The following is a 25525-nucleotide window of genomic DNA, read 5'->3' as shown; positions in this document are numbered from 1 at the left end:
AAGGATGAAATGAAAATTACCATTTCTACTGTTAAGCTGATTATCATGAAAAGACCTATAGTTAACTTGAGATTGCTCCTGTTTAACATGAGCTAACAATTGTTTAACTCTGCAAATGTAATGAGCCATGATACCCAAGATTTTACTTTTTTTTTTCCCCCAAGGTGGTACAGCTTGTGAGGGAAAAGTAGTAAGTTTTCATGTATTATAGAAGGAGGGGATAAAAAAATCCCCAACCCCACCTAGCTGATCAAAACCCCACAGGTAAAGCACCCTTCTTTAAATGACAGCTTAGTGAAACCAGGGTGATGCTGTGTCAACTAAAGCAATGTCTGCCCATCTGTAGCAGACAGGAAGGCGGATTTGGATGCTGAAGTCAGAGCCCAAACTCACAGCAACCAGTAAACTTTAGAGATGGACATAGCAAAGTAGGTGCTTAGTAGGAGGTCACTGTTCTTCTTCAGCATCTCTTTGTTGTTCAGGGTGGAGGCTGGTTAAATCTGTGCTGCAGGAGCACAGCAGTGCATAGTTAATTGACTCTCCTGACTCAGTGAAGCCGTATGCAGTTATTCAGAGAGCTAAAGCACGCTTTCGGGTGATTGCTTGACAGTATGGATGATATGACAAATGCTTTTGCAAGGAGGAAGTACTTGAAAAAGTGTTCTTATATCATATAACTGAGTTCAGAGAACAGATCAGGAGCTATACCATAAAGGTATTCCTTTGCTGAACTAGTTACAAATTTTATAGTAACATGATTTGCAACATGTGATTCATGGCTATTGGGTGATTTTGGACGCCGTTTAAATGGATTGCATCAATACATTTTGTGCTACAGAACACCTAGGAGAAATTTAAAAGGATTCCATTATCCTTGGAATTTGTTTAGATGTCCATGAACAAAAAAATGGTTGAGAAATAGTATTTTATTTCTAACTTATTTCATTATTGTTTATATGTGAACTTTATAAGCAGGTAGAGCAAAATATCTGAAGATACACGACTGCTCCAAAGGGAGCTTGCTTGCTTGCTTTTTTGTTTTGCTTTTTTTTGGTTAAGCGCAGGTTGCTCTTTGTAACAGATTATTCTCAGATTTCAAGTAGAAGCCAGGTAGCTGAATTATTCACAATGAGAATTTTCTAACTACCTGTTTAACTGACATTGTTTTTATTGTCCTTATTATCTTTAAGTAAAAGATTTGAAAATGCATGAGTTGGAAGCATCCTTTTACTTAAGTTTTGTTTTGGTATTTGTGAGATTGTAATCCTTGTTTTCCAGTTAAAGAAGACAAGTAACTGTTTATGATCTAATGACCAGGACACTGAGCTGTCAGTTGGCCATTAGTTTATTCTGTGCACATTATCTCTCTTGCCCTTTTCCTGTTTCATATCTGGAAAAAAAAAAAAAAAGGTAGAGTCCCCTAGTTTCAACATGATATGTGTTTGATAAGCATGAAGTAGTCTTATTTTGTTTTTAATGTAATACTGCACAGAATAAAATGCAATACCATGGTACAAATGCAATGCAAAACGTAGACTGTAACATACGGGGTTTTTTTTCCTACAAATAGGGAAGGGGTTTTCCCTGCTTTTATTTTTCATATAAAATTTATTAATAAATTGCATTAAATGTGAGTGAATTTCCTGCAAAAGGATTTTCTATGAGTTTATCCAAACCTTTTGTAATACTAATGGCTCCAGATGAAGATACTTGGGGGGGGCAGGGGGGGGGGGAGGGAAGTGAAGTATTTACCAAAGTTTCTTGTCAATGACTTCTTGCAGCATTTGCAATTCATTACCTTCCTAGCTTTCTCAATTAATTGGTTCCACATATCCATAATGATTGTGAAGAAACAATCACATTTGAATAAAAGCAAATGTCTTTTTTTTTTTTTCTTCATTGATTTGCAGGTGTCTGTATGGGAAGTTCATCTCGACATATTGTCACTTTTGATGGGCTGAATTTTAAGCTGACCGGCAATTGCTCCTACACCTTGTTTCAAGACATGCAACGTGATGTTGAAGTTCTCCTCCATGAAGGACCATGCAGAGCAACACCAAAGATTAACTGTATGGACTCCATTGAAGTGAAACATCATGGTGTATCTGTTCAGCTCTTCAGTGACATGACAGTAAGCTAAATGCAATGAAATGATCTGTGCATTGTCTGCTCTTGCTATAAAATTCAGGTTACGAGGCCAAATTTGTACCCTTTATCTAGTTTCTGTTCCCCTTGCAGCCTATTCTTAGGCTTCTGAGCAAATGCCTCATTTCAATTTCATGATACAGTCTATGTTCACATAATGACCCAGACACATTTCTCCTCTTGCTTTCCCCATTGTGCTCATGTGACAATGTCAAGAACATGGAATTTGGCAATATCTCCCTGACACTGCTGCCAGAAAGGCAGGGATTATAGACAGGACATACTGCACTCTGATTCTTCTCTTTTGGCAGAGGTCCTTTACACAATGTTAACATTTGGTACATGGGAGGGGAGTCTATTCTTCACAAATTTATACATGACTGGCTAGTTGAAGAACAAAGTAGTTGGTTCTTTCCTTTGTGTAGATGGACCTCAGCATTAGAAGAAAGGCCAACTTAGTATGCATTACATCTTTTTAATAGGCAGATAAGTATTCAAATTCAATACGACACATTAGTCAATCTCTGGGTTTCTCAGACATGCAGGAACTGGTTAGCCAGCAAAGGTGATCTCTTCTGACATGTGTAGCAAAACAGGATGCACCAAAACACCTGCACCAAGTTCTGAATGGTGGTGGGCAGCCTTGACTTTCACTGAGGTTCATTGGTAATCAGGGTCTGTAGGCAGCATTTTAGCTTCATGACATTAGATTGCTAGTCTATTAGTATGTGATGCTGAAGAAATGCACTCATATGGGAGAACGTTGACAGAGAAGTTCATGTAATGCACGGTATGAAGGTCAATTAGTTCTGTATATTTTTCAAATTGATGTGCAAACAGCTTGCAAAATTGGCTCATGTCAACGTTCAGTTGGATCTTCAAGTACTTGTGAAGTCAAAATGTATTTCAATTCTAAGATTGGATTGATCTTAGCTACTTCCTAGAACTGATATGATGATGTTGCCTTTTTTGAAAACAGGTGACTGTTGATGGTGAAAGGGTTCATATACCCTATTCTAGCAGTTTGTTTGAAGTCACTGTCTATGGAGCAATAATGCATGAAATCAAGTTCTCCCATCTCGGACATAATCTCACATTTACTCCAATAAACAATGAATTTATTCTTAAACTGAATTCAAAGAGCTTTTCTTCAGGAACACGAGGGCTTTGTGGTAAGTTTGAAAGCTAGTAATTCTCACAGCTTCATACTTGGGCTTGAATTGCTATATATGTAATTTGTGTGGCCCTGAACCTGTAAAATCTCTGGCTGAACTGATCCCCTGTTGCTGGCACATTGCTAAGCCATGTAGATTTTTCTACTGTGCCCATCGATATAAGAGCTCATTGACTCCTAGTAATACCTTAGAAAGAACAGGATAGACATGTTTTACTTATTTCATGTATTTCACGCTACCTTTTCAAGGAGATTAGTTTTTTATGGGGGTTTAGCTTTAGGTTCTTACATAGACATATATGTGAGAGCGACAACCTATGCTTGCAGTGAAGGTGAAAGGTCTGTAAGGGGTACTACTACCTGGGAGAATTAATTGTATGGTATCTTCAATGGCATAATCTGTTGCATAGCCTCTGTCTCCTGTAATAAGGGAAGGGGAAACAAGACCCAGGGTTTTTATGCCTCTGTTGATAATAGCTGTAAGGAATATCGTTCATTCCCCTTCCCCTTGGCATTCACGGAGTGGCCCCAGCCAGCTCTGTCTTGTCCTGTGCCTGTTTTCTCTAAGTTTATTTTTTTGTTGACTGTATTCAGACTTTTTCTTTTCCTTTTACTTACCCTCATAGGGTTGTGTGACCAGAACCACGTCAATGACTTCACGTTACGTGATGGCTCTGTCACAACTGACAGCAGTGTTTTTATCCAAGACTGGACAGTGAAAGAGCTGGGGAAGATCTGTGAATTCCACAGAGAAGAGAGATGCTCTGAGCACGCAACGAGCCACTGCCGCCTTCTGCTCTCCGATCAGTTTGCAGAGTGTCATAGGGTGATCTCCCCCAACATGTTCTACGAGGCCTGCACAGAGACCAGCTGCTATGAGGACGAAGCCTGCGAGATGATAACTTCCTACGCTCACATCTGCAGGGAAAACGGCATCTGCGTAGACTGGAGAACGCCCGAGTTTTGTCGTAAGGGCTTTACTCTACGTGAAAACTGATATGGAAACTGTGTTATTTGGTGATGGTGGTGACAATGGCCATACACTTGTCATTGTAATATTAATTTTTGAATGCCATGTAATGGGACAGAAGTTCCAGACCAAGTTTACCATACTTCTTGCATACATATTGCGGATCTGATAACTTGTTTGTCATCCACTAAGTTGCGTATTATGGAAAAAGTGTTTCTTGGTAAATACCTAACTAATAAAATGCAAGCTAGTTATGCAAGGCTAGAAGGATAACCCATGACATAAAAATACAGTGAAAGCTGTGCACAGGTAAACACAGCTTTGTGATAGTACCTGACTTTGCAGCCACAAACCATCGTGGGGCCAGGTCTGGAGTGAGAATCTGCTCTGATTCTGCCAGGCAGTTTTAGCTGCAGATATTCGTGCTTTGGTGCAGACATTGGAGGATCTGTACAAGGCAGACAGGGAAACTCATAATTTGGACTAGTGGAACTGCTTCCCAGCCTGTCACTGTTGTAGCTGCACATAGTGGCACAGAATAAGATGTTTCTCTGTAATAGTTTCACAAATTCCCCTTTCCAACCAAAGCCTATACCTTTCAGACAGTGACGGAAGAGCCAGAGTGTTTTTAAGTTTCTACCGCAGTGAAAAATGGGGAAATGGCCCCTCTCCATGGTGCCTTTTCTTGCTAGCACATGAAAGCTGCACTGATCAAACCAGCTGTAATTTGCTTTGCAAATCTGGTTCTCCTTCTGGCTGTGTTTTGCTTGTGTTTTGCGGGTGAAGAGTTTGCTGTGAGAAAGCAGTATATCGGGATGTGAGTCTTGCAGATTGCCCAGAGCCCAAGGGATGCAGGACAAGAATGCTACTGATAAATTCAGGGGGTTGTCACTTTGAATACCTGCTCCCCTAAATTCTTATAGAGATAAGTAGTTCTGCCCTATCTTCCTGGTTGGTTTTTTTTGTTTGTTTGTTTGGTGGTGTGTTGTTTTTGGGGGTTTTTTTTGCTTTTCTCCTTATGGTGCTGTTGTGAGGCATACCTAAAGATCTGACAAAAATGCAACATATAGGTAAGTACAAATAAATAACTCTTGAGGAGGTGTATTCTGTACCTTTTCCTGTTAGTCTGTCTGCAGTGAGGGTTACAGATATTGAGATATTCACTTGATGTTTCTGATTTAATCAGGCATGTGAGATGTGTATGTTTGTAGGCATTTTCTTTCCCAGCTAGCCCCTCATATAGTGTCTTGATATTCTAGGTTTTTTTCACATCTTCTGCCTCTCCAGTTTAGTCAGTTCTCGTTGCCTTGCTTTCTTTCCCTCTTGCTGCCCAGATACTTTTCATTTCAGAATTGGAGAACTAACATCCTAACGGCATGATACCACAAAAATTCAGTACATGTTTTAGTTTTGTTCATGTTTTAAACTCAGACTGAGGGAATGATGGGATAGGAAGTCAAGAATGTGAATGTGAATTTGGCCTGAGCCTCTGGTTAGTGTCTTAAATGTCTTTCCAGGACAGGTTATTGAAGAACACGTTACTGTCGCAGGCTGAATCTTTTAAGAAACAGCACAGTCTGTTTGGAGCATAGTCCGGGAAGACAGAGTATTGCTATTTTCCAAATCTGGTGCTTCAGTCAGACTTTGCAAATTATAATGTCCAAGGCTGAACGTCAGTGGAGTAACTTAATAACGCTTTGCAGTTTTGAAATTCCCATCTTGTTAGACAGTGTATACAAGGATAGAGAAAGAGTTGCCCATTTTAACACTAGTTGCATGAAACAGTCCTTAGTGTCCTAACAACAGCATCATCATCTTCCTTCAATCAGGTGCATGTGTGCAGCTGCCAAAAATTAAATTGCCAATTACACGGGCATTATACAGGCTACATTAATGACTAAATAGGCAGTGCAGCTTAATCACTCTACAACAATGTTAGTAGCAATGACATGGTCTGGGATACCTTGCTTCCCTCCCTCCAACTCCATTAAATCCCTGTCATTTTGGTAGAGTTTGATTTGGGATGTTGTCAGTGCATATTAGGACATTTCAAGCAGTACAAGTCCTTCCTGACTGCATTGCCTGGATGGGTGAATATACTCGCTGGAATATCGGATAGAGGCAGGGCCTGTTCTCCATCCTGTTTGTTCAGTTCCACTGCCTGAGCATTCCGTAGTCCTTTTTGGGAGGATGGATGTGTTGAGTGGTAACTGGTAGACTCCAGCTTTGTGTCAATGGATGGAAGGAAACTCTACTCCAAGGTGGGAGTGCATAGTGAAGAAGATGTTTTTAATTTTATTTTTTTTTAATTTTTCCCTCCCTGCCGCTCCCCCTGACCTCACACTTAGTAGACCTCAGTTGCAGCAGCCTGGATTTTCCACTGATAGCCATGTAACCCTGAGGTGTAGAATATCCTCACAGTGAATGACTGTTGAATAGGGTTTCCACTTCAGTGACAGCACGGGCTCTATCTTAATGTGAAGATCATAGGGATTTCTAAAAAATCACTGTGTTACTAATATTGATACATGTTGGGATTCAGTTTTGCGTGAAGAGGAAGCTTTATTCACCTGGGAATAGGATTGCTTGTATAGTGATTAATGAATGAACTGAGATATATTAATTCTGCAGTTATAAAAGAAATAACAGCTCATGTGGAGGTGATGAAGTCAGCTTTGAACTGTGTAGTTCAAATAACAGTAGCAGTCAGCAAATTTTGCTCAGAAAGCAGAAATACCGAGAAGATAAATGACAGCAGCAGCAGTAGCAGTTGTTAATCTTCATATGCTGATGTTTCCATAAGTGCTTCTCAGCAGCTCTTCAAGCTCATTTGTATGCAATGTGGACATGCCCTCTAGGTACTTGCTCATAGTAGCTTGCAGATGAATTAAATTTAGATAGGTAGTTGATGCCTGCATGGTGTAGGAAGCAAACAGTAGTTGGTACTACTCAGTAGAGCTGTGGTTTTCTGAGGAACATGCTGGTGGCTCTCAGGAGCTGTAGAGATTCCTGCAAAAATATTTTGCTTGAAAACAGCATTTTTCATGAGCCATTCTGGTTGTCGGAAGGTTTTATATTTTGTCTTTCGTTGGGTTGTTTTGCAGGCCCAGGTTAGAAAGCAAATGCGTAACAGGTTGTGCCTGCTCAGCTGAGGGGCAGTGACATCTGGCAGAGAAGCAAGAACGAGATTCAAGAGGTGGAGGAGGAGGAGAGAAAACAATGGGATACAAAACCCCTTTAAACCACCTCTGCTAGTGAAGCATTTGTGTAGTGGAACTACACTGAGATTATCCGCGGCTGGGTGCTCACTGTGTAAGCAAGGCGTGCTGATGAGGACCATAACAGCTGAAGGATTTAAACCATGACTTGGAAATCAGCAGTATGGGGGTGGCTTTCTGACTGTCTTCAGCTGATCTGGGACAATTTTTCTCTTCCTCTTCCACCTCCAGCCATGCCTTCCCACTCCTTTTGCTGTGCTGGCAGTAGTCCTCACATGCAGTTTGGTGAGCTGTGAAAACTAGCTGTAAAAGGGGAAAAAGTGCCAGCAGAAAAAAGCAGCTGAGTGAGGAGATAAGGGAAAAGAGTGGACTGCTGCTTTTGATGGCAGCACTGACCTCAGTTCGTTTAATGTGGCCTTGAAACAACTCCCAAGAACATTGGAAAAACCCTTCTAAACATATTTCTTTGGGTAAAGATGACAGTTATGGGGGGTGGGGGGGGTGGGGGTGGGGGGTTTAAGAAAACTGTGCCTGAGCAAGGTGGGGAGCTACTGGCCCTGTAATATTATTCACTGCATCTTCATCAGCACTGGCATTTTAGCTGTCCTTTTGGCTGCACATGACAGGACAGTGAGGCAAAAGGCAGGTCAGCAGTATGTGACCTCAGGAGTGAGCTAGCTAGCTACTGAACTTGTGCTAGGTTATACTGCTGCTAAGAAAGAGTGGCATTGCTGCCTGAAAGGATGTATGCCTTTCTTCATGCATCACAGGCTTGAAAAGCACCCCTCCCCTAAATACCAATTTAGTACTTTAACCAAGGATGCTCGCTCTTGTGTGTTTGAGCCACAAAGTCAGAGTTAATACCGGTGCAAACTGTTGCTGGGTCTCTCACTCTGAATTAGTTAAATGGCTTATTTTATTTTGATGGAGTATACACCTTCTGTGGATCCTTATAGATGTTATTTTCTCCCAACCAGTAGCTACTAGGAATAGCTACTGTAATGTAAAAGAAAAATAAGCAGCCAAAGAAATGCCAATACTTAAATGTGCCAGATGACCCTTTGAAATCATACGTTTACGGGACCGTTTCCCCGCTCCCCCCCCCCCCCCCCCCCCAGCTTTTCTTTTACTACTCCCTCTTTGAAAAAAGAGGTCATCTTTTAATGGAGCCCACAAACAGAACAAATATCAATCCATGATCATAGTAGCATCATACAGGCTAGTATTTGAGGTAGATTTCTTTTGAAACTAATTTGGGAAAAAATTGCTCTTCTATTACATAGTTTTCAGTCTTATTTTCACCTTTTGCTGCTAGCTGCAGTCTTTTCCTTTTCATTCAGAAGCAACAGGCATTTGAGGTGAGCACTGAAGTAGCCACCCAGGAGGGTGGCTTGTTGAAATACTTGTTTCTGAGGCTGAGCGTGGGGAGTCCTTCATGCCTGCTCACATTCCATACCTCTGGCAGAAGTTTCCATACCAAAAGCAATTATGTGTATGTCAAGTAGGACCTGGCCAAATCTCTGCAGCGTAAGGGCAGTAGTGTGTCTGAGGTGGCTTTCTGCAATCACTGGGTTCTCATTATTCCAGTAGGGTGAAAGGGATGGTTAGGGTGATTTTTCTGGACGTTGGTGGAGTGTATCCCATCTTTTGACACTGCTTACGTACATCTCATTCCCATACTGTGAAGGACAGAGCTGACTTCAAAACAAAGGCATTCATGTGATCTCATGTATATTTCTTTTGCAAAACAACCACCTAGTTTCTCCCTTCCTTCAGAAAGCATTGCCATTCTACACAGGCACATAGGCCTTTTGGTAGCACATCTGGAGTCTGGAGCACAGTCCTTCATTGCATTTTTCACATGCCTGACTCGTTAATGCCAGCCAAAGAGGAGGAAGGAGAAGGGGCTATGTTACATGAAGTACATTAGAGACTTTAGCATTGGTACTCATTCTGCTTGAGAGCTGTCCAGGTTCTGTGCTGATGGGCATCAGCATTAAACTCAAAAATAAATCTAATTTTGTACAGAGAAAGTTCACTAGCCCTAAAGCAGATCTAGCAGTAGGTAAGCAAGATGAAAGCCAGTGTGGTGAGTATATTTACTCACTCTGGAATAAAAGGAAATGACATGCTACCTTAATAGGTGCTGTGGATGTATTTTCAGATATTTATTAGAGCTGACGTGAGACCATCAGAGGCAGTAAGCACTGGTGTTTACACTCTGTGTTTACAGAACTGTTTCTGGAAATGAGTTCTGGAAAACATGGTGTAGTCTAGGTAGCTGATCGTTAGTACAGGTTTTCAGAATCCAGCCAAAGCATTTCATGGTGGGACGGGACACCCCATCAAACTCCTGTGCCTTTTCAAGTTCCTCTGCATCTGCTGAACTACGATGGCTGTCTACACATACAACCACAGATTCCAACACACTAGAAATAACTGGATTTAGCACAGCTTGAAACCAAAAAGGGTTAACATTAAAGACATCTATTTTCTGCTTCTTTTGGCTGCTAAGAAGGGTGTGTGTAGACAGTTCAGCTGATGAATGCTTGTTTGGTTGGGAGCTCAGGTCTTCATTCAGTAATTTTATTTCAGTGTTTTTTGTCAGGGGACTGAAAAGAAGTTTCATAAACCTCACAGCAGTCACAAATAGGGAAATAAGAAACACTTTCCTAATTGAAGCTGTAGAGAAAAATAAAAAAGGCTTAAGGGAGCACACAGTATGGAAGCTGTGTCCACAGGTTTCTTGAATAGCTGTAGCCTTAGTTTTGTGTTTGCTTTTAAAGACAATACCTCAGTCTGGGGCACTCATCAGTAAAAAATTTATGTATTGGCTTAGGGGGGAATGCAACTTTCCTTGATTTAGTTAATTATGTTAATAAGGCTATTCAGTTAATAAGGTGCAGAAATCCAGCAGGTTCAGTTTTGAAGTACCAAAATGTTCTGTTTGTTAGCTTTCTTTAGTTGCTTGGGAACACTTCTGCCTATCAGATTGTAAAAAAAAAATATCTTTGTTCAGTGCTTTAGTCTGTCCTGGGTATCTCCTAACCATGCACGGGTACCAGTGCTTCTCTAATACATGTCAAGGTGGTTCTAAATTCTTCTGTCTCTTGCCTAGTGTTGAAAACAAAATTAGGCAGGATGGTCAGCTCATGTAAGCCATTGTATTGTGTCATTTGTAGGGTAAGTCGTACTTCACTGATTCCTATGGCCTAAAAATGTGGCTTGATGATTTCTGCATGGACTGTAACTTAAGCAGTTGCCTTCAATCACTTTCCACTGTGGATTTTGTTAGTTTTAAAAACATATTTTCAGTTAGTGGCTGCAGAGGACAAAATATGTTCACAGATGATGGCTTTCAAAAACCTGAACAGAATTGTTAAGAAAATGTGAGTGGAAACATTTATCTGCATTTCAGATCTCTTTATCTAAAGAGTTTTTTTCTGTCTTCCTCAGCAATGAAATGTCTCACATATTTGACATATGATCACTGCCACAAAGCCTGCGTAAAGCACTGTGAGAATAGTACCAAACTCAGTGTCTGCAAGGATTATCCCACAGAAGGCTGCTTCTGTCCAGATGGACAGGTGATTTTAAATGACAGCTGTGTTGATGAAGAAGTCTGCACACAATGCATCGGTGAAGATGGCACACACCATCAGGTAACCATATACTGAGCAGCTTACCTTTGTGAATGGTTTGGGTTCATGCTTTTGCGAGTAAATCTGTCTTATAAGTCTGTTTTCCCCTTTGGATACTTTATTTTCTAGCTCAGTTCCTCATAACTGGCCGGCTGTCAGCCCCATGTAGCTCCCCTAGTGTGAAATTGGCTGGGATGGATATAAAATTCACAGCTGGGACTGTGCAGACCCGGAAATGCATGACAAATTTGTGTGAAGGGAGGTCTAGAGGAAGAGAGGAGGATGGCATAAGTCAACATTTACCAAGATAAACACCTCCATTCAGCAGGCTTTTACCAGTAATGACAATTAAATCATAAATCTGTAACCTTTACTTAAAAAGTATTGTATTGTCTTTGCAAAGCTTATTGAAAGGTTTTCAGTGGTTGGTGTGGAACAGTGAGACTGAGATGACCTTATGTCGAGTTGTATTAGTTTACACCCCTTTTTTTGATAAGAATATTACTTTGATGAAATTCATCATTTTAGTTTTACTGAAAATCCACTTTCCTCAGTTAAGTCAGATCTCTCTATGGCAGAATTGGATTGGGAAGAGCTATGGGTGCTGGCTGCCAGACTGCAGTGAAAAAGACTGTTGATTTCCATTTCAGCATCACACAGTGGGTGTGCAAACTCCTCCCTGCATCCCCTGTTCCAAGTAACAGGGGTTGTTACTCTTCACCCCCAGCTACTCAACTCTGGGAGTTTTCACCTAAGTCAGCCAATCCTCTTCTTAAATCTGCAGTTTTGTTATGGGACTTTAAAGAGAAGGACTTTAATTTCAGTGTTTTATGGGCTTTAGATTCTTAATGAGATTTTTGAATGGTCTTATATTCACCAAACCTGCTGTGAAAGACATAAATGTTTTTGTAACAGAACTTCTGTAAATAACAGAAGTATCTGTGTGTGTATAGTCTATTCTTTAAGTAAAAAGATAGATTTAAAAAAGGAAATGAATATATGTTCTCTGAATTACTTAATTTGAATGTGCAAATTTAGACTCACATTTTGTTCAGTGAGAAATGTGTTATAAACATTTACAGTTAAATTGCAAGGAAGCAAAGACTATTTGTGGCTGAAACACCTGTTTTAAGTACTGTTTGCACTGATTAACACAATGACAAAAATCAAACTTAAAAAAGCAAGCACCTTGCTTTAGGTGGCAGGGTACCAGTGACCAATGCACTTGACTTAGTGAAGGAAGCGCTTTGCGAGAGCAGGACGTGTACTGATGGCGGGTCTGCACTAAGAGTCCCACAGCCTGCCCGCACACAGGACAGGTCCCCGCTGGTCCAAGGACCCCACTTTGCCATGGCTTGTGCCTTGGTGCAGCCTGCTGGTACTGTCAAACTGCAGCACACTGCAAAAGCCTTCACTAAATACCATTTCGAGGGTTTCCTACTGCTGGGCTGAGGGGCTGGTGCAGGAGCCTCAGGTGTACATACCCTATGGATTTTGGCAGCAAAAGGGAAGACGTAGGGAAACTGCATTTGTTCCACAATGGCATTATCATAATGATGCTTTTCAAAACAAAAAGTTCGAGTTTTCTGAAGGATTGAGCACATGCACCTTCTGTTAGCTTTTCCTTTAGGGTTGCAGTATCTCCATACACAGGGCCACATTTTTTTTCTGTGTTCTCTTTTGGATCTTTGTTTCAAATACAGTATCACTGGATTTGTGTTGTGCTTGTAGAGTTGGTAAAATGGAAGGAAAAAATATCCAGTAATTTTTGTAATAAAGGGAATAAAAAAAAAAATCATTTCTTTTGAAAGAAAAAATATCTTGCAATGTATGTAATCGCTGCCCTAAACATAGTACAATTGTGCACAACTCTCAGTGACCCTGATAACTCTAGTTATTGTATTTTGATTCTATATGAAATAGTTGTTGCAAATGCAGATTAAAGTCATGGATCTGTGTGCCTTAAATCCTTGAATCCTTGGGCAATGCAGTGCATTTTCCATTTAAATAATTGTTCCAAGCCCTTGTGGATGGAGAAAAGCCTAGCGCATGTCTTGGGAATAATGTTTGCAGTGATATCTACTTGTTTCTGCTGAAGTTCTAAAATTCGTGAGTTGTTGCATGCCCCTTAATGGAGTTTTAACTGAAAACCTCTCGTCTGTACCCCAATGGCAGGGCTTAGATGCAGCTGCTGTGTGGATGGGGAGGTGGAGGGCCGGGGAGGATCGGCTCACACGGCCGGTTTGCGTCTCCACCATTGCAGGATTAGCTGTGTGAGCACTACAACAGGCAGTGCAACTGGTGGTGGGTTATGATTTCCTTAACCCCCTTCTTTCCCTCTGGTGTTCATTCCTCTGTTCCTTTCTACCCAAGATCATGTTTGGGCTTATGGGTTTCTCAGTACCAATGCCCATATAGAGCTCTATTAACACCTTGCTCTCTTGTCATTCCTTCTGGTATTAGAAAGAGACTTCTACTTATGCTGAAGAAAACCTGTGTGAAAATCAAGGCTGTTGAAAGTGTTGGAGTAAACGTTGTGATTCTCTTTCTCTGTGTCTTGAAATGTCCACGTGCTTTTCACATCATCACCTGCAAATGTAGGCATCCTCTGTCAGCTGCCTTCTCAGGACTTTTTAACCCCGAGGCCAGTGAATGCTCTGTCAGAGGGCTCAGAGTTGTTTTGCTAAGCCCTGAGTTAATGTCCTTAGCTTGCATCGATGTATTGCTGGTATTCTTTGACTAAAATAGATTTCCTATGGATTAACTGACCCTATGCGATTTGGTACCTAAGCTATGTTTGGCTGATTGGCTTGTTCGAGCATGGCTGGTGTCTTATCCTTGCCATGCTTTAACCTTTGAAAGTAAACTGTCTTTTCAGACTCCTGTGATGGCTTACAATACATAGATGTGTCTGGGTACGGGTGACAGTATGCTTAGATATTTTCTTTCTTTCTTCCTCTTATTAAAGGTCTCAGTAGACCATTTTTAAACTGTACTCCAGAGTTTTTTGGATGATGATTTTTCCCTTTGTAACTTCCTAACCTGCTCTACATGTTCTCACCCAGAACCTGGATCGATTGTGCAAATTGTTATTGTCTCATAGTGTATCTTTTCACTCTTACCGCCCTATTCACATGGCTGTTAAGCGTGGATAGCTTTTTATAGGTAAATACATCTTTAACATCAATGATTTTCCTCTCTCTCATGAGGAGGGGCAGTGGTTGAATAGTGATACACTTTACTGGCAGTTGCTGAACGCGCTTATTACCTCCAGGTAATCACCGCAGTGATGGTTTCAGATCTGGTGTTGTTATAGTGCTTTTCCAGTCCTCAGTCCGCTGGGAAGTCAAGGGATGACACCCTACATATTCTTATTAAAAAATACGCACTGTTTACTTCTCTGTGTTTAAATAGTACTAATCTGGGAAAGCAACCGCTTCTAGGTATTTCCTAAAATATTGTTGTTTCCCTTATTATCACTGAACATCCAATCATGGTATGTAGTTGCAGGAGTCCACTGTTACTCACAATAGCCTGCAATTGTGTTTATAGCATCCAGGCATTTTTCATGCTTAAAACAATAGTGATTCCTCATCCCATTCATGCCTTCTTTACATCTTTTGCTAAATTGGTACACTACAGTCATTTCAGAATTATGTATCTCCTTAGGTTCTTACTGTTAACAGAGCAACCAAACAATCCTGCATAGTATTCTGATTTTCCAAATTAATGTTACTCACCCTTACCCACTCCCATTGCTAACATACCAGTGACCAGAATATTTGATTTCTTTCTAACAATCTGTTGTTTGTTTTCTCGTTTGTTTTTCATACAGCACATGGAAACATGGATTCCCGCCAATGAGCCTTGCAAGATCTGCACGTGTCTTGATAACCAGAAAGTAAACTGCATGGTCCAACCTTGCCCTACTGCCAAACGTAAATTCATTTAGCTCTGAGTATGATTGGATGTGAATTGATGTTTTTGTTACCTAGTTTTCTAGTTCTTATCCAAACTTACTTTATGAATGTTCTCTTCTTACTCCAGCTGTTCTCTGTGGTCCCTGTGAAGTCCCTCGTCTGCGCAGGGACCCCAGCCAGTGCTGCCCTGAGTACGAGTGTGGTAGGTTCTCATAAACTGTTGGAATCTTCTTCGTCCCTGTTTTCACTAGATGCTTTAAAGGTATACAAGGCCTTTTTTGATTTAATGCAATGCTCTATTTTTGAAACTACTGTGCAATCATCTGTGTGGAAAAATAAACAACTCCTGGGAACGTGAATACCCATTCACTTCCAATTTGACTGTGTCCCTCTTTCTTTAAGAGATGAGGAAAGGAATGGAGCAATTTGTTTTTGTCTAAATGACATTAGGATGGTCTTTTTTCAAGTATCTATTTTTGCATAGCCTATATTTGCACATTAAATATAACATTAGAACAGTAATCCTCATAACCCAAGCTTGAACTGTCCCCTAAGTTATTTTGAAAACAAACTCTGACCTGCTGAACTCTTAACTTACTTCATATTTTAGGATAGCAATTGAGCATAAGGAAAAAAAGTTTAATGGGGATGTGCGTGTGTGTCCTTTCTTGAGGACTGACTAGTCAGGCGTGGTCTTAAACACTCTCTCAATTTCTCTTAGTCTGTGATCTGGTTTCCTGTGATTTGCCTCCTGCCCCTGTCTGTGAATTTGGCCTGCAGCTTGCTCTGACCAACCCTGGAGAATGCAGACCAAATTACACATGTGGTAAGATTTTATATTTTTTTATATTTTTTTTTTTAGCAGGGAGTGACCCTGGAACATTGCATTTGAGCAACACTCACAACAACTTCCTTTAGACATTTTTTCCCTCTGAAAGGTTTAATTTTGGAGCCAATGGACACATAAAGATTTCACAGACTTGGAAGAAGGGTATTGTTGACACTTTCTGAGTATACTTTTGAATTAAGGAAAAGAGAAGCACTTTACTCTTGGAAGTGTGTGCTCCGACCCTTATGCTTATTTTATAAATCTTTTTGATTGTATGTGAGACAAGGAAATTTTGGCAGGGTAGGAACTTCTCCTGAACCTGCAGCACAATCTTTGACCTTGGTCTTTTATATCTGCATTACTACTTAGTCTTTAAGTAGATTTATAACAGTTTGCGGTACTAATTAGTGCCTTGCTGCCAGAGAACTGTCTTGTTTGCTCACAGCGCTCTGAAATGCTGTGTGCTTGACGTGGTACCTACCTTTTTCTGCCAGCGTGTAACAGAGAAGCATGCAGCTTAGTTCAAAGACCTTCCTGCCCACCATATCGAGAGCTGACTGTTAAGAAGACGGAGTGCTGTGATGAATACGAGTGTACCTGCAGCTGTACAAACTCCACAGTGAGCTGCCCTCTGGGATATCTCTCCAGATCTCTCACCAACGACTGCGGCTGTGTATCTACCACCTGTGTTCCCGGCAGGGTAAGGGGAATGAAGTGTCATTTCCACAGATGAGAGCATCTTTTATACATGGAGTAACACCACCAAAGTAAGCGGGTAGCTAGGTGTTAACAACCCCCAATGAGACCACCAGCTAATGATGCCAGGGTATTTTTAATTTACATGCGTCTGAGAGAAATATACTGTGGCATCACACTGTTGCTTGTGTTATTATAGTCATTTATGCTGACATAATCAACCCATTTTTTATGACTTCCGGAGAATCAGATTTTTTTATATTATATAAATATTGTTTATATGCCTGTATATATATATATATACATACACACATGTATATACATATGTGTATATATATACATACTAATCAAATTTAATATGTATATATACATACGCCCACCAAAAACATTTGAAACTTTAAGGTCATTCAAGCATTAGGAATTTCAGAGGTAATTTAAAAAAAAATAATTTTTTTCTAATAACAGAGGTACATGATTTTGGATCCGTGCAGTTACTATATATTCTTTCATTCCTATACTAGCTTTATTGAAATATTTGGGACACCTGTTACCTTATTTAACACTTTTTGGCAAATTAATACCTGAATCTGTTAAAGCTTCACCAGGATATATTTTTCTTTATTTTTCCAACCTTTTATTAAGTTCTTATGTTAACCTTTAAGATAAGGTTGCTTAGAGGTGAGGTTGCGGTGCAATGTAACCTTTTCATTGAAGCAGCCTTACCTAATAGCTCAACATAGGGTTACAGTGTCTTGCAGCTCAGGAGATCTAGCCTTTATTTTCTGTTGCTAAGTAGTTCATGACCTTGCATAAGTAATTTTATGTCTCTGTGACTTACTTGCTATATCTATAAAATTAAATGATGTTCATCTCTAATAACATGCTGTAAAATTTACTAATAGAAAGTGCAGTATAAGAGATGGCACTACTTTTGTGGTGGCTGTGATGGCCTAAGGGTAAAAGAGAATGAATGCTTGTAGTACAAAGTAGGATCTTTTCAGATCAGCTGATTTAGCTGGAAAAGATTTTACTTGCACAGCACCTTCTACAGGACCCACTGTTTCTTGTCTCTACATATTGGGTCACGTTATACTTCCAGGGAAACTGAGTCAGACCTTGGGCAATTCCACTGACTGCAGATAAAATGCTCCAATTTTTTCTTTATAAAACAACAGCTTTGGTTGCCCTTATTTTCCTTTCCTTAACAGAGTGGCCACAATTTTAAGACCTGTACTATTTCTACTGGGTTCAAAGTATTCCATAAAATTTATGGTAGGTTTCACATCTTAAAAAGCAGCTTTTTGGAGCCAGCAGTGTGCCCTTACAGCACCACTGTACTCTTTTATTTGTTAATTTTTGCATTCAATAGGTGTGCGTGCACAACAACATAGTCTACTCCATTGGGACAACCTGGGAAGATGGTTGCAGGGAATGCTCTTGCACTAGTATGAGGGATGATGTTACAGGACTTCAGATGATGGAGTGTCATGACAAAGCATGTAACTCGTTCTGCTCTCGGGTGAGTAACATTTAAACCAGTACCTTAGCCAGCAGAGCCCTGATGGGGATCTGAAATGATTAGTTTTAAACCTGTGTGTTTAGAGAAACCTGAGAAAAATAGAAAATAAGTGTTGTAGCAACGAATTATCTTGGGAACAGAGTCTAAGAGGGCCTGAGCATTACTGACTTTATATTAGGGTTATTGTTTTAGGATTATATATCCTGCTGCCAAGGAAATCAGTGACAAGTTTATTTTATATTTAAATAAAAGAACTGCATCCTGAAGTATCTATCATTTACACCACTTGCACAATAAATACTCATGGTGTCTGAAGTTCAATTTCAAATGACTCGTAGCTGAAGTTCGCTTTCTGAAGAGTTTCAGATTCATCTATTGCTCAGCACTGCCCATTACAGCAGTAATAACACCACATGCTGTGGCCTTTATTATGCTCAGACATCTGCTAGATGCTATAAAATTATGTGGTCTACTTTTGGAAGCCCACAAAGGAAGTATGAACTGCTTTATTATATTGACATAGCTGGTCCGGTAGGAGACGACAGATACTTGGTACTAAAAGTTGGTAGAAGAATTCTAAAAGGGTCAAAGGAATTTGGTTAAAAGTCAGCAGGACTTGCCATGTCATAGATTGGAAGACTTTGACAATAAAATGATTTGTGCAAAGAAAAGTTCAAAATGGTTTTTATACTTTAAACTACCCAATTTACATCCCTAACATTCCTCACCCTAGCATAATGTGGAGATCAAGGAAGTAAAAAATCACTGTAAAATTAAATGTGGTGCCCTAGAGCTGCGTTTTACTCTGGTATCTAGTACCTTGTACCCATAGTCCCTGAGCCTTCTCATGTCCTTGCTTTGTGAGGTTAACGTGGTTGGGTCAGTCAGTGAGGACAGTGGAAATACACAGCTTGGGTCTGCAGAAAAAGCAGGTGGCAGATGATGTTGCCCAGCCAAATGCTGACAACCCACACTCCTTGCCAACTGCCATGGCCGGAGAAGTTGTGTTGCAAATATCAAAAACATTTTGCCACTTTTTAAAGCTTTCAGTATATACATGGATTAACTGAGATAGTTCTTCATGGTATTAGCCAATTCCATTCAGGAAAAGACACATCTGACTTGAAGCATCTCCTCCTTATTCTGTGGTCTGGTATGTTCACGATCTGCAAGTTGAGTAAGCTGCACGGGACACAAGGTCCATGTCGAGCAACCAGATGTGGCTGTCTGGGACTCAGAATATTCTCTGCAGGCCTTTTGCTGACCCATGAATTTTCCCCATGGGTTTAATCTTCCCTGAACCGTGAAGTGAAGCCCAGAATAAGCTAATTTGGTTTTTTGCCTCAGTGAAGAAGCAAAGATGAACTAGTTAATGCTATTCAGATTTCCAAGTTGCTTTTTAAATGTTCATGTTGGGCTATATATTGCATTAGGCCACACAAAATTCAAACAGTTGGCTAAGCACCAAGCATTTCCAAATATGTCTTGTATTATCAGTGCTTTCAGTGGTCCTGTAGCTGATAAAAGTCTGCATGTTGGCCTGTGACTCAACAGACTGCCCTGGTGTCATTAGAGGTGACCAGCTGGAATTTGTCAGTGGGAAGTGCAAAGAAGGGCATACTACAGCAATAACTGCAAAACCTTTAACTATCTGAAGGGACAGGTGCTCCTTCTGTGTTTGATTCACTAGGCTGACTGGGATGCTGCTGTGATGTTCTGGGTTATCTAGTGCTGCATGTGAGACAAAATTCACTTGGTTTTCTTCTGCTTCGGGAGTAGGTTTTTTCCTTCTTGCTGGAAATACAGTGAATCTCCAAACAAATATGGCATACACATTTCCCTCCTCTGCCAAGTCTCCAAATCTTTGCAGCCCATTTCCCACTGTTATTCCCAAACCTTTTAACCAGTTTTAAGAAGTCTGCTTTTTTTTTTTTTTTTTTTTTTTTTTTTTTGTGAGTCCCTTTGGTGCAGTTGCATTCAGAACAGAGGCTAAGAAAAATCGACACAATATGTGTTCTTCATCCTTGCTTTTGTTCAGTTACATTTGGAAGAAAGCTCTTCATTAGCAAACCTTGTATATACAGCTATGAGAAGTTAGAGCTGTTCCTTTTGCTTTTGGAAAGACGTCATTAATAATGTGCCTGGGAGTCAAAGACTGACCATGGGCATAGAGCATATATGTGCCTTACCTCATGGCTGAATTAATGTTGCTGTAGGAACCCTACACTGCCTGACTTGTTTTAAATTCTTATTTGAATTTACACTAACATGTATTTTAAAACAGTAAATCATGCACTGAAATTTGACTATATTAACCAAAGCAAAACCCCCAATCCATTACAAAATTACAAAATCCAGCTAGTGCTCTTTCTGCAAAGTAAGGTTTGGTGAGAAAGCTTGAGGATGCTCAATGCAGTGAAAACCATGAGCGCAGATGTGAGAGCTTTCAGCTGTTGCAAGACAATTCCTTCAATTTCCATTTATAGAAGGGACTTGTTTCTAGTATGGCAATTACTATGAAATTACTATGAATTACTATGAAATAAGAGATCTAAAGTATCTGGCTGTGTTTTGGTTGATAGCCATAGCTTCATCAATAATTTATTATTCTAATAAAGTATTATTAATGCTAAGCTGCAGTTTCTTGGCAAATCGGCTGTAACCATTGCAGTGTCAAAAACCTTTCTTTAAAACAAACAAAACAGCCTTGGTGGAAGCCATGCCAGTTCTTTTTGGGAATCTGCCATTTCTTCTGCTCATTTAATGGTTATCAGAGTTGTACAACCAAAACCATAGCTGTTGGAGAACCTGGAGAGCTCAATTTTTTTTTTTCCTCTGCTTATTCCTGATTCAGTGGATATACATATTAAGGACTAAAGAAGTTCTGTTATCCGGTTTGAATTGGCCTTAAAGCTTATTTTTCAGTTTAGATTGGATGTCATTGAAAGTCGTATTGACATTAAAGACATGCTTTAATCATCGATCATTACTAAGATGATGTCCAAACTCTCTGCTGCTCAGGGTTATTAATTCCATTGCCTGGTCCTAAAGTTGTGCAGTATCATTGTTGTCTATGTCAGCTGACTGCTGGGAAAACAGCTTACAGGTTTTTATCTAGCTACACAAAAAGAGAGAAAAAACCCCAAAGTAATGAATATACTAACTCCTTCACCCTGATGAATGAATGGTGCTACTGTTCTCCTGAGTATGATAAAACTAAACTCAAATTGTATCTGTAGTTTTAGCAAGAAACGATATGGAAAAAGAGTGGATGTTTCATTGAAATGAACCAATCCCACAGTTCTCTAAGGAGGTTATAACAGCAAACACAGACTTCTCACTAGCAAACCAGGTGTGGATTTGCTTCATTGTATGCCATAGTCCCCTCACTTTTTCTGTACTATCTTTCCCTTACCAAAGTTGTGAGAAAGCAAGCAGGTGATTGCTGCAGTTATTGCATGTGCCACAGGGAGGAGTGACGGCAGTGAAATTATTTCTCTGAGAGTGTATCAGACTACATCCCTTCAGAGAGTCATGGTGATAAACAGGGTAACAGCTTTTAAAGCACCTTAAGATCAGTAGTAGTGAAGGAAGCACTTGCTTTGCTTAATTTCTGTCAGTGTTCTTGGAGTTAGGCACTTTGTAAGTGCTATAAAGGAGTGTGATTTAAAGTACTGGATAATTTAAAGTATTAGATGATTATGAGAAGAACGAAGCATAATTTTCTGGCATAAGTGTTTAAGACAAAGCCATTTGGCTAAGTGTGTGTAAATTAGTTATGTTAGATTTTCAAACCTCTTGATTAATTAAATTAAAATAAAGAACATTTGTAGCCTATGTGCAAAGGCATAGTGAATTATGGTTGTAATAGATTCTGACTACAAAAGCTGTGGCTTTAATCTTCAATATTTCAAATGGATATTTTCCTTTGAAGTAGCATGTAATGCATGGTAGTAAGTGGCTTAGTAATCTATATTAAGGGGGTCAAAGAAACTAAAGTAAAAGGAAGAATGTTGTTTGGATATTAAATGTTCAGGATCTCATTTAAAAACTGTGAAAGTCTTGTTGGGAGGTAATTTCAAACATAGTACTTGCACTTTAAGCATAATTTTTTATGGAAATTAGGAAATGATACTTTAATGTTCTAGAGACTTGCAAACAGAGAATTCAGTCCTCTCCTGGGGTAAATGAATGCAGCTCCAGGGAAATCTCTAGAATTGTGCTGATTCTTCACCACTGAAGATTTTGCTTTCATCATTTCAAGTTGATTTATATCGTTCCTACTGGGTTTTCCTCAGTCTACTCTTGTAATTTTCATTCTCTTTGGTTCCTCCTACCCTCTCTAGGTACTGTCACCTCAATATGTATAAGGCAGATACTGAAGCCTTCTTAAGAATACTACATTGAGGAATGATTTCTGTCCTTTCTTGCTTGCTTTGTGGCCAAAAGGCAGCTGACAGAATTTTCTGGCCAAAACCTTAGCACCTGTGAAAAGATGAACTACGTATCCTGAGAAACCCTAAAACAAAAGAGGGAGTGCACAAATATGCCAAGCCATAGTCTGTGTGGATCCCTCTAGTAGCCTTGAGTAGGCAATGAAAAATGTGCATTCTCTGAATGCTACAGAATTAATCTGCATTCCTCTTTTGTTTGTCACAAGCTAAGCTCCAGTTCAAAAGCACACAAAATCCATCCCCCCGCAAAGGTCTTAATCCATATGCTTTCACCCTCTGCACGGGAGATGAGCTTTATCTCTGCATTTGTGTTTGATTAAACAGCCTGATCTGGCAGCATAACTGAGCACTTGTTAGGTTCTCTGTCACAGCTGCTGATTATCGCTCTCAAGTCACCCACATGCACCTGTTCAAATGCAAGGGCTGCCTTGTGTTGCCTTATCCCTTACCTCCCAGGGCATTTTTTTAGTCCTGAGGACAGCAATCTGCCTTTCAGTTTGATGGGCAGTCGTACACTTACTGAGGGCTTCTGAATTTTAATTCCCTGTTTGAAGTCTGTGCTTGGGGAAAAAAAAATAAATAAAAAAGTCATCACAACGTGGAGGAGAATAAAGCAGCGGATCCAGTCCAATAAAAGTAGGGAACAACAGAATATTGACTGTAAGTGGATCCTTGAACAAACTATGGCAAACACTGGCATCTCTATATGCCAGAAAATGAAAAACAATGAAAGAAGAGATGGATACTGCTTACTCTGCCTAGTTCAGTCTAATGTTAACCTTCAACAGCACAGTATACGAGACTTGTCAGATGTTCATGTTCATAGATGGTACAGCTCAGGAATAATCCCGGTAACATATACTCTTTGTACATAAGTCATCTAACTGGGACACCCCCACCTCGTCAGCCTCAAAATGAACACTACATTATCCTTTTCTTAGATGCAACCTTAAAAATGACCACCTTTAGAATTAAACGTAAAGCTTTTTTTTTTTTTTTTTCCTCTGGACCCAAATTTCCATGGTGTAAGGTAAAAAGAAGGTGCGTTTTCTGATGGTGAAATGTTTGCCGTGCTGTGAAGTATCTGTGACAGCAGGCAATCACTGTTGGCCTTACTGCTCAAGTACAGATGGGTGGTCGGCTTTTTGAGGAGCTTGTAGACTACTGCAGTCTGCAGGTTTGTTTTCTGAGATGGGTTTGTAGTCTGTGGTGGTTCAGGGGTTGTGTTAGGAGAATCTCAGCAGGTGCTGAGGTCAGGAGCTGTGATCTCCAGTGTTTCTTCCCCTTAGGAGTCAGAGCCCCCATACTGTGAACGCACTAAGCACCAAACGGGCCACACAGGCAGGTTGAACTGTTCAAAACCAACATCTTTGTCAGTGCCTTAGGGGTGCAAATCACCCCTGGAGTCTGCCGCATAGCACCTTTTTGTTTGCACTTTAGCGGGCTGTGTTCAAACCAACTTAGTGAAATCCGAGTTCTGCAGCTGGATTTTGCTTTATTCTGGGCATAAAAACCTCATGGAGTTTTACTTCTCTGAGTTTGCCGCAGAAATAAGTTGTATCCCATATTTCAGATACTTCAGATATGTATTTAGCAGATAAAAGTCATATAAAATGAAATGCTCAATGGCACAACTTTTTCTGCAAAGCTAGGTCAAACTCTGGTATTACATTTTATGACATTATACAAAATGCACTTCCATATGAAAGTCTGCTGATTATCAAGGTTTGCTAATGTGCTTCATATTGCGAATCAAGGACAGTTCATGAAGGGGGAGGGAACATTTGGGAATACTTCAGCATTTCAGTTCAAAGGGGCTGACCAGAATAAAGTGATGCTTATTTTCATGGACATTTTTCACATGAACAATATTTTCTTTGACAGAACATCTTTCCTTCAACTCTGTATTGAAATCAGAGTTACATTTTTACATTTTGCCCCTTAGAGACTGCCTAGCTATTAAACGTGGAATATATTATTTCTAAATTTGATTACAGCTCCTTGCTTTCAGTTAGATATTCCAGTGGTTGAATATTTGGCTAGTTGCTTCAGGAGATGGAAAGATGAAATGTTCAGTCAAAACTGGTCCCTGGACTACTTGTCTGACCAGCCCTTCCCTCTGTTTCAGCACAGGGCAGTCAGGTGTCTGAATGTGCTCAGGCTGAATCCTCAGGGGTGGAAAGGGGACATGTTAGTGCTGATTAACATCCAAGATGCTCCTAGAATTTCTTTTTCTGCTGTAAAATAGTATTTTATATATCTCTCTCTTAATGATTTTTAAAATACCCAATAAAAGTTCTCATAATTATGTATGACTCATATATGAAAAGAGAGGCCATTTGAGGTACTGATTTTTTAAAAACTGTATTCTTAACATTCACATACAGTTTTCTCTCAAAATCTACCAAATAGCAGCAATTTTGATAATCACCCTTGGAAGTGGATGTACTTCTTCCTTTTGCACTCTGTAGGGCCATATTATTGGAAAGACTTGGTCTTTACAACGTGCTAATGCATGAAAGAAAATGCTGGCATACAATAAACTGACATTTGGAAATGACTGCTGCTAAATGCTGTTGACATAGCTCAGGGTCGTCTGAAAGCATTTCTCTTTTACCTCTTCCCTTTCCATTTCTGCCTGTTTATGTCATTGGTTTTTTCTGTCTTGTGGCATATCTCTGTGCTCTTACGTATTTGAGCAGATCCTAGCAAAAGGAATATCTTTCAGGGTGATTTTTTTTTTTATTATTATTATTAGGCACCTTCAGCCTTTTCTGTGCTCAAGAAGTGGTGCTCCATACCGTGCTAGAGAAGCTGATACCCTCAAAAGGCCCATTAGTTGATTGGCATGACCTGAGCAAGGATATTACCTAGTTAGTCCATGTAGCTGAAGTGAATATGTCTTCAAAATATATATTAAGCAGTAACTAATGAGATAAGAATTTCTGCTCCTAATGTT

General features: G+C 39.9%; 1 protein-coding gene across 1 annotated transcript in view; it reads left to right on the top strand.

Annotated features, from left to right (window-relative positions):
• The window catches only part of VWF (von Willebrand factor), a 144038-nt gene that overhangs the window by 96798 nt on the left and 21715 nt on the right, over positions 1-25525 (top strand). Inside the window, exons 36-44 of the mRNA XM_027815018.2 lie at positions 1911-2131; positions 3125-3317; positions 3946-4287; positions 10964-11169; positions 14984-15086; positions 15196-15270; positions 15790-15894; positions 16392-16597; positions 17963-18112. Of these exons, the coding sequence (XP_027670819.1) occupies positions 1911-2131; positions 3125-3317; positions 3946-4287; positions 10964-11169; positions 14984-15086; positions 15196-15270; positions 15790-15894; positions 16392-16597; positions 17963-18112 (1601 nt within the window). The remainder of the gene's footprint in view (positions 1-1910; positions 2132-3124; positions 3318-3945; positions 4288-10963; positions 11170-14983; positions 15087-15195; positions 15271-15789; positions 15895-16391; positions 16598-17962; positions 18113-25525) is intronic.

Source organism: Falco cherrug, chromosome 5 (genome assembly GCF_023634085.1).
Source record: "Falco cherrug isolate bFalChe1 chromosome 5, bFalChe1.pri, whole genome shotgun sequence".
NCBI lineage: Eukaryota > Metazoa > Chordata > Aves > Falconiformes > Falconidae > Falco > Falco cherrug.
This window is presented reverse-complemented; position numbering and strand designations above follow the sequence as displayed.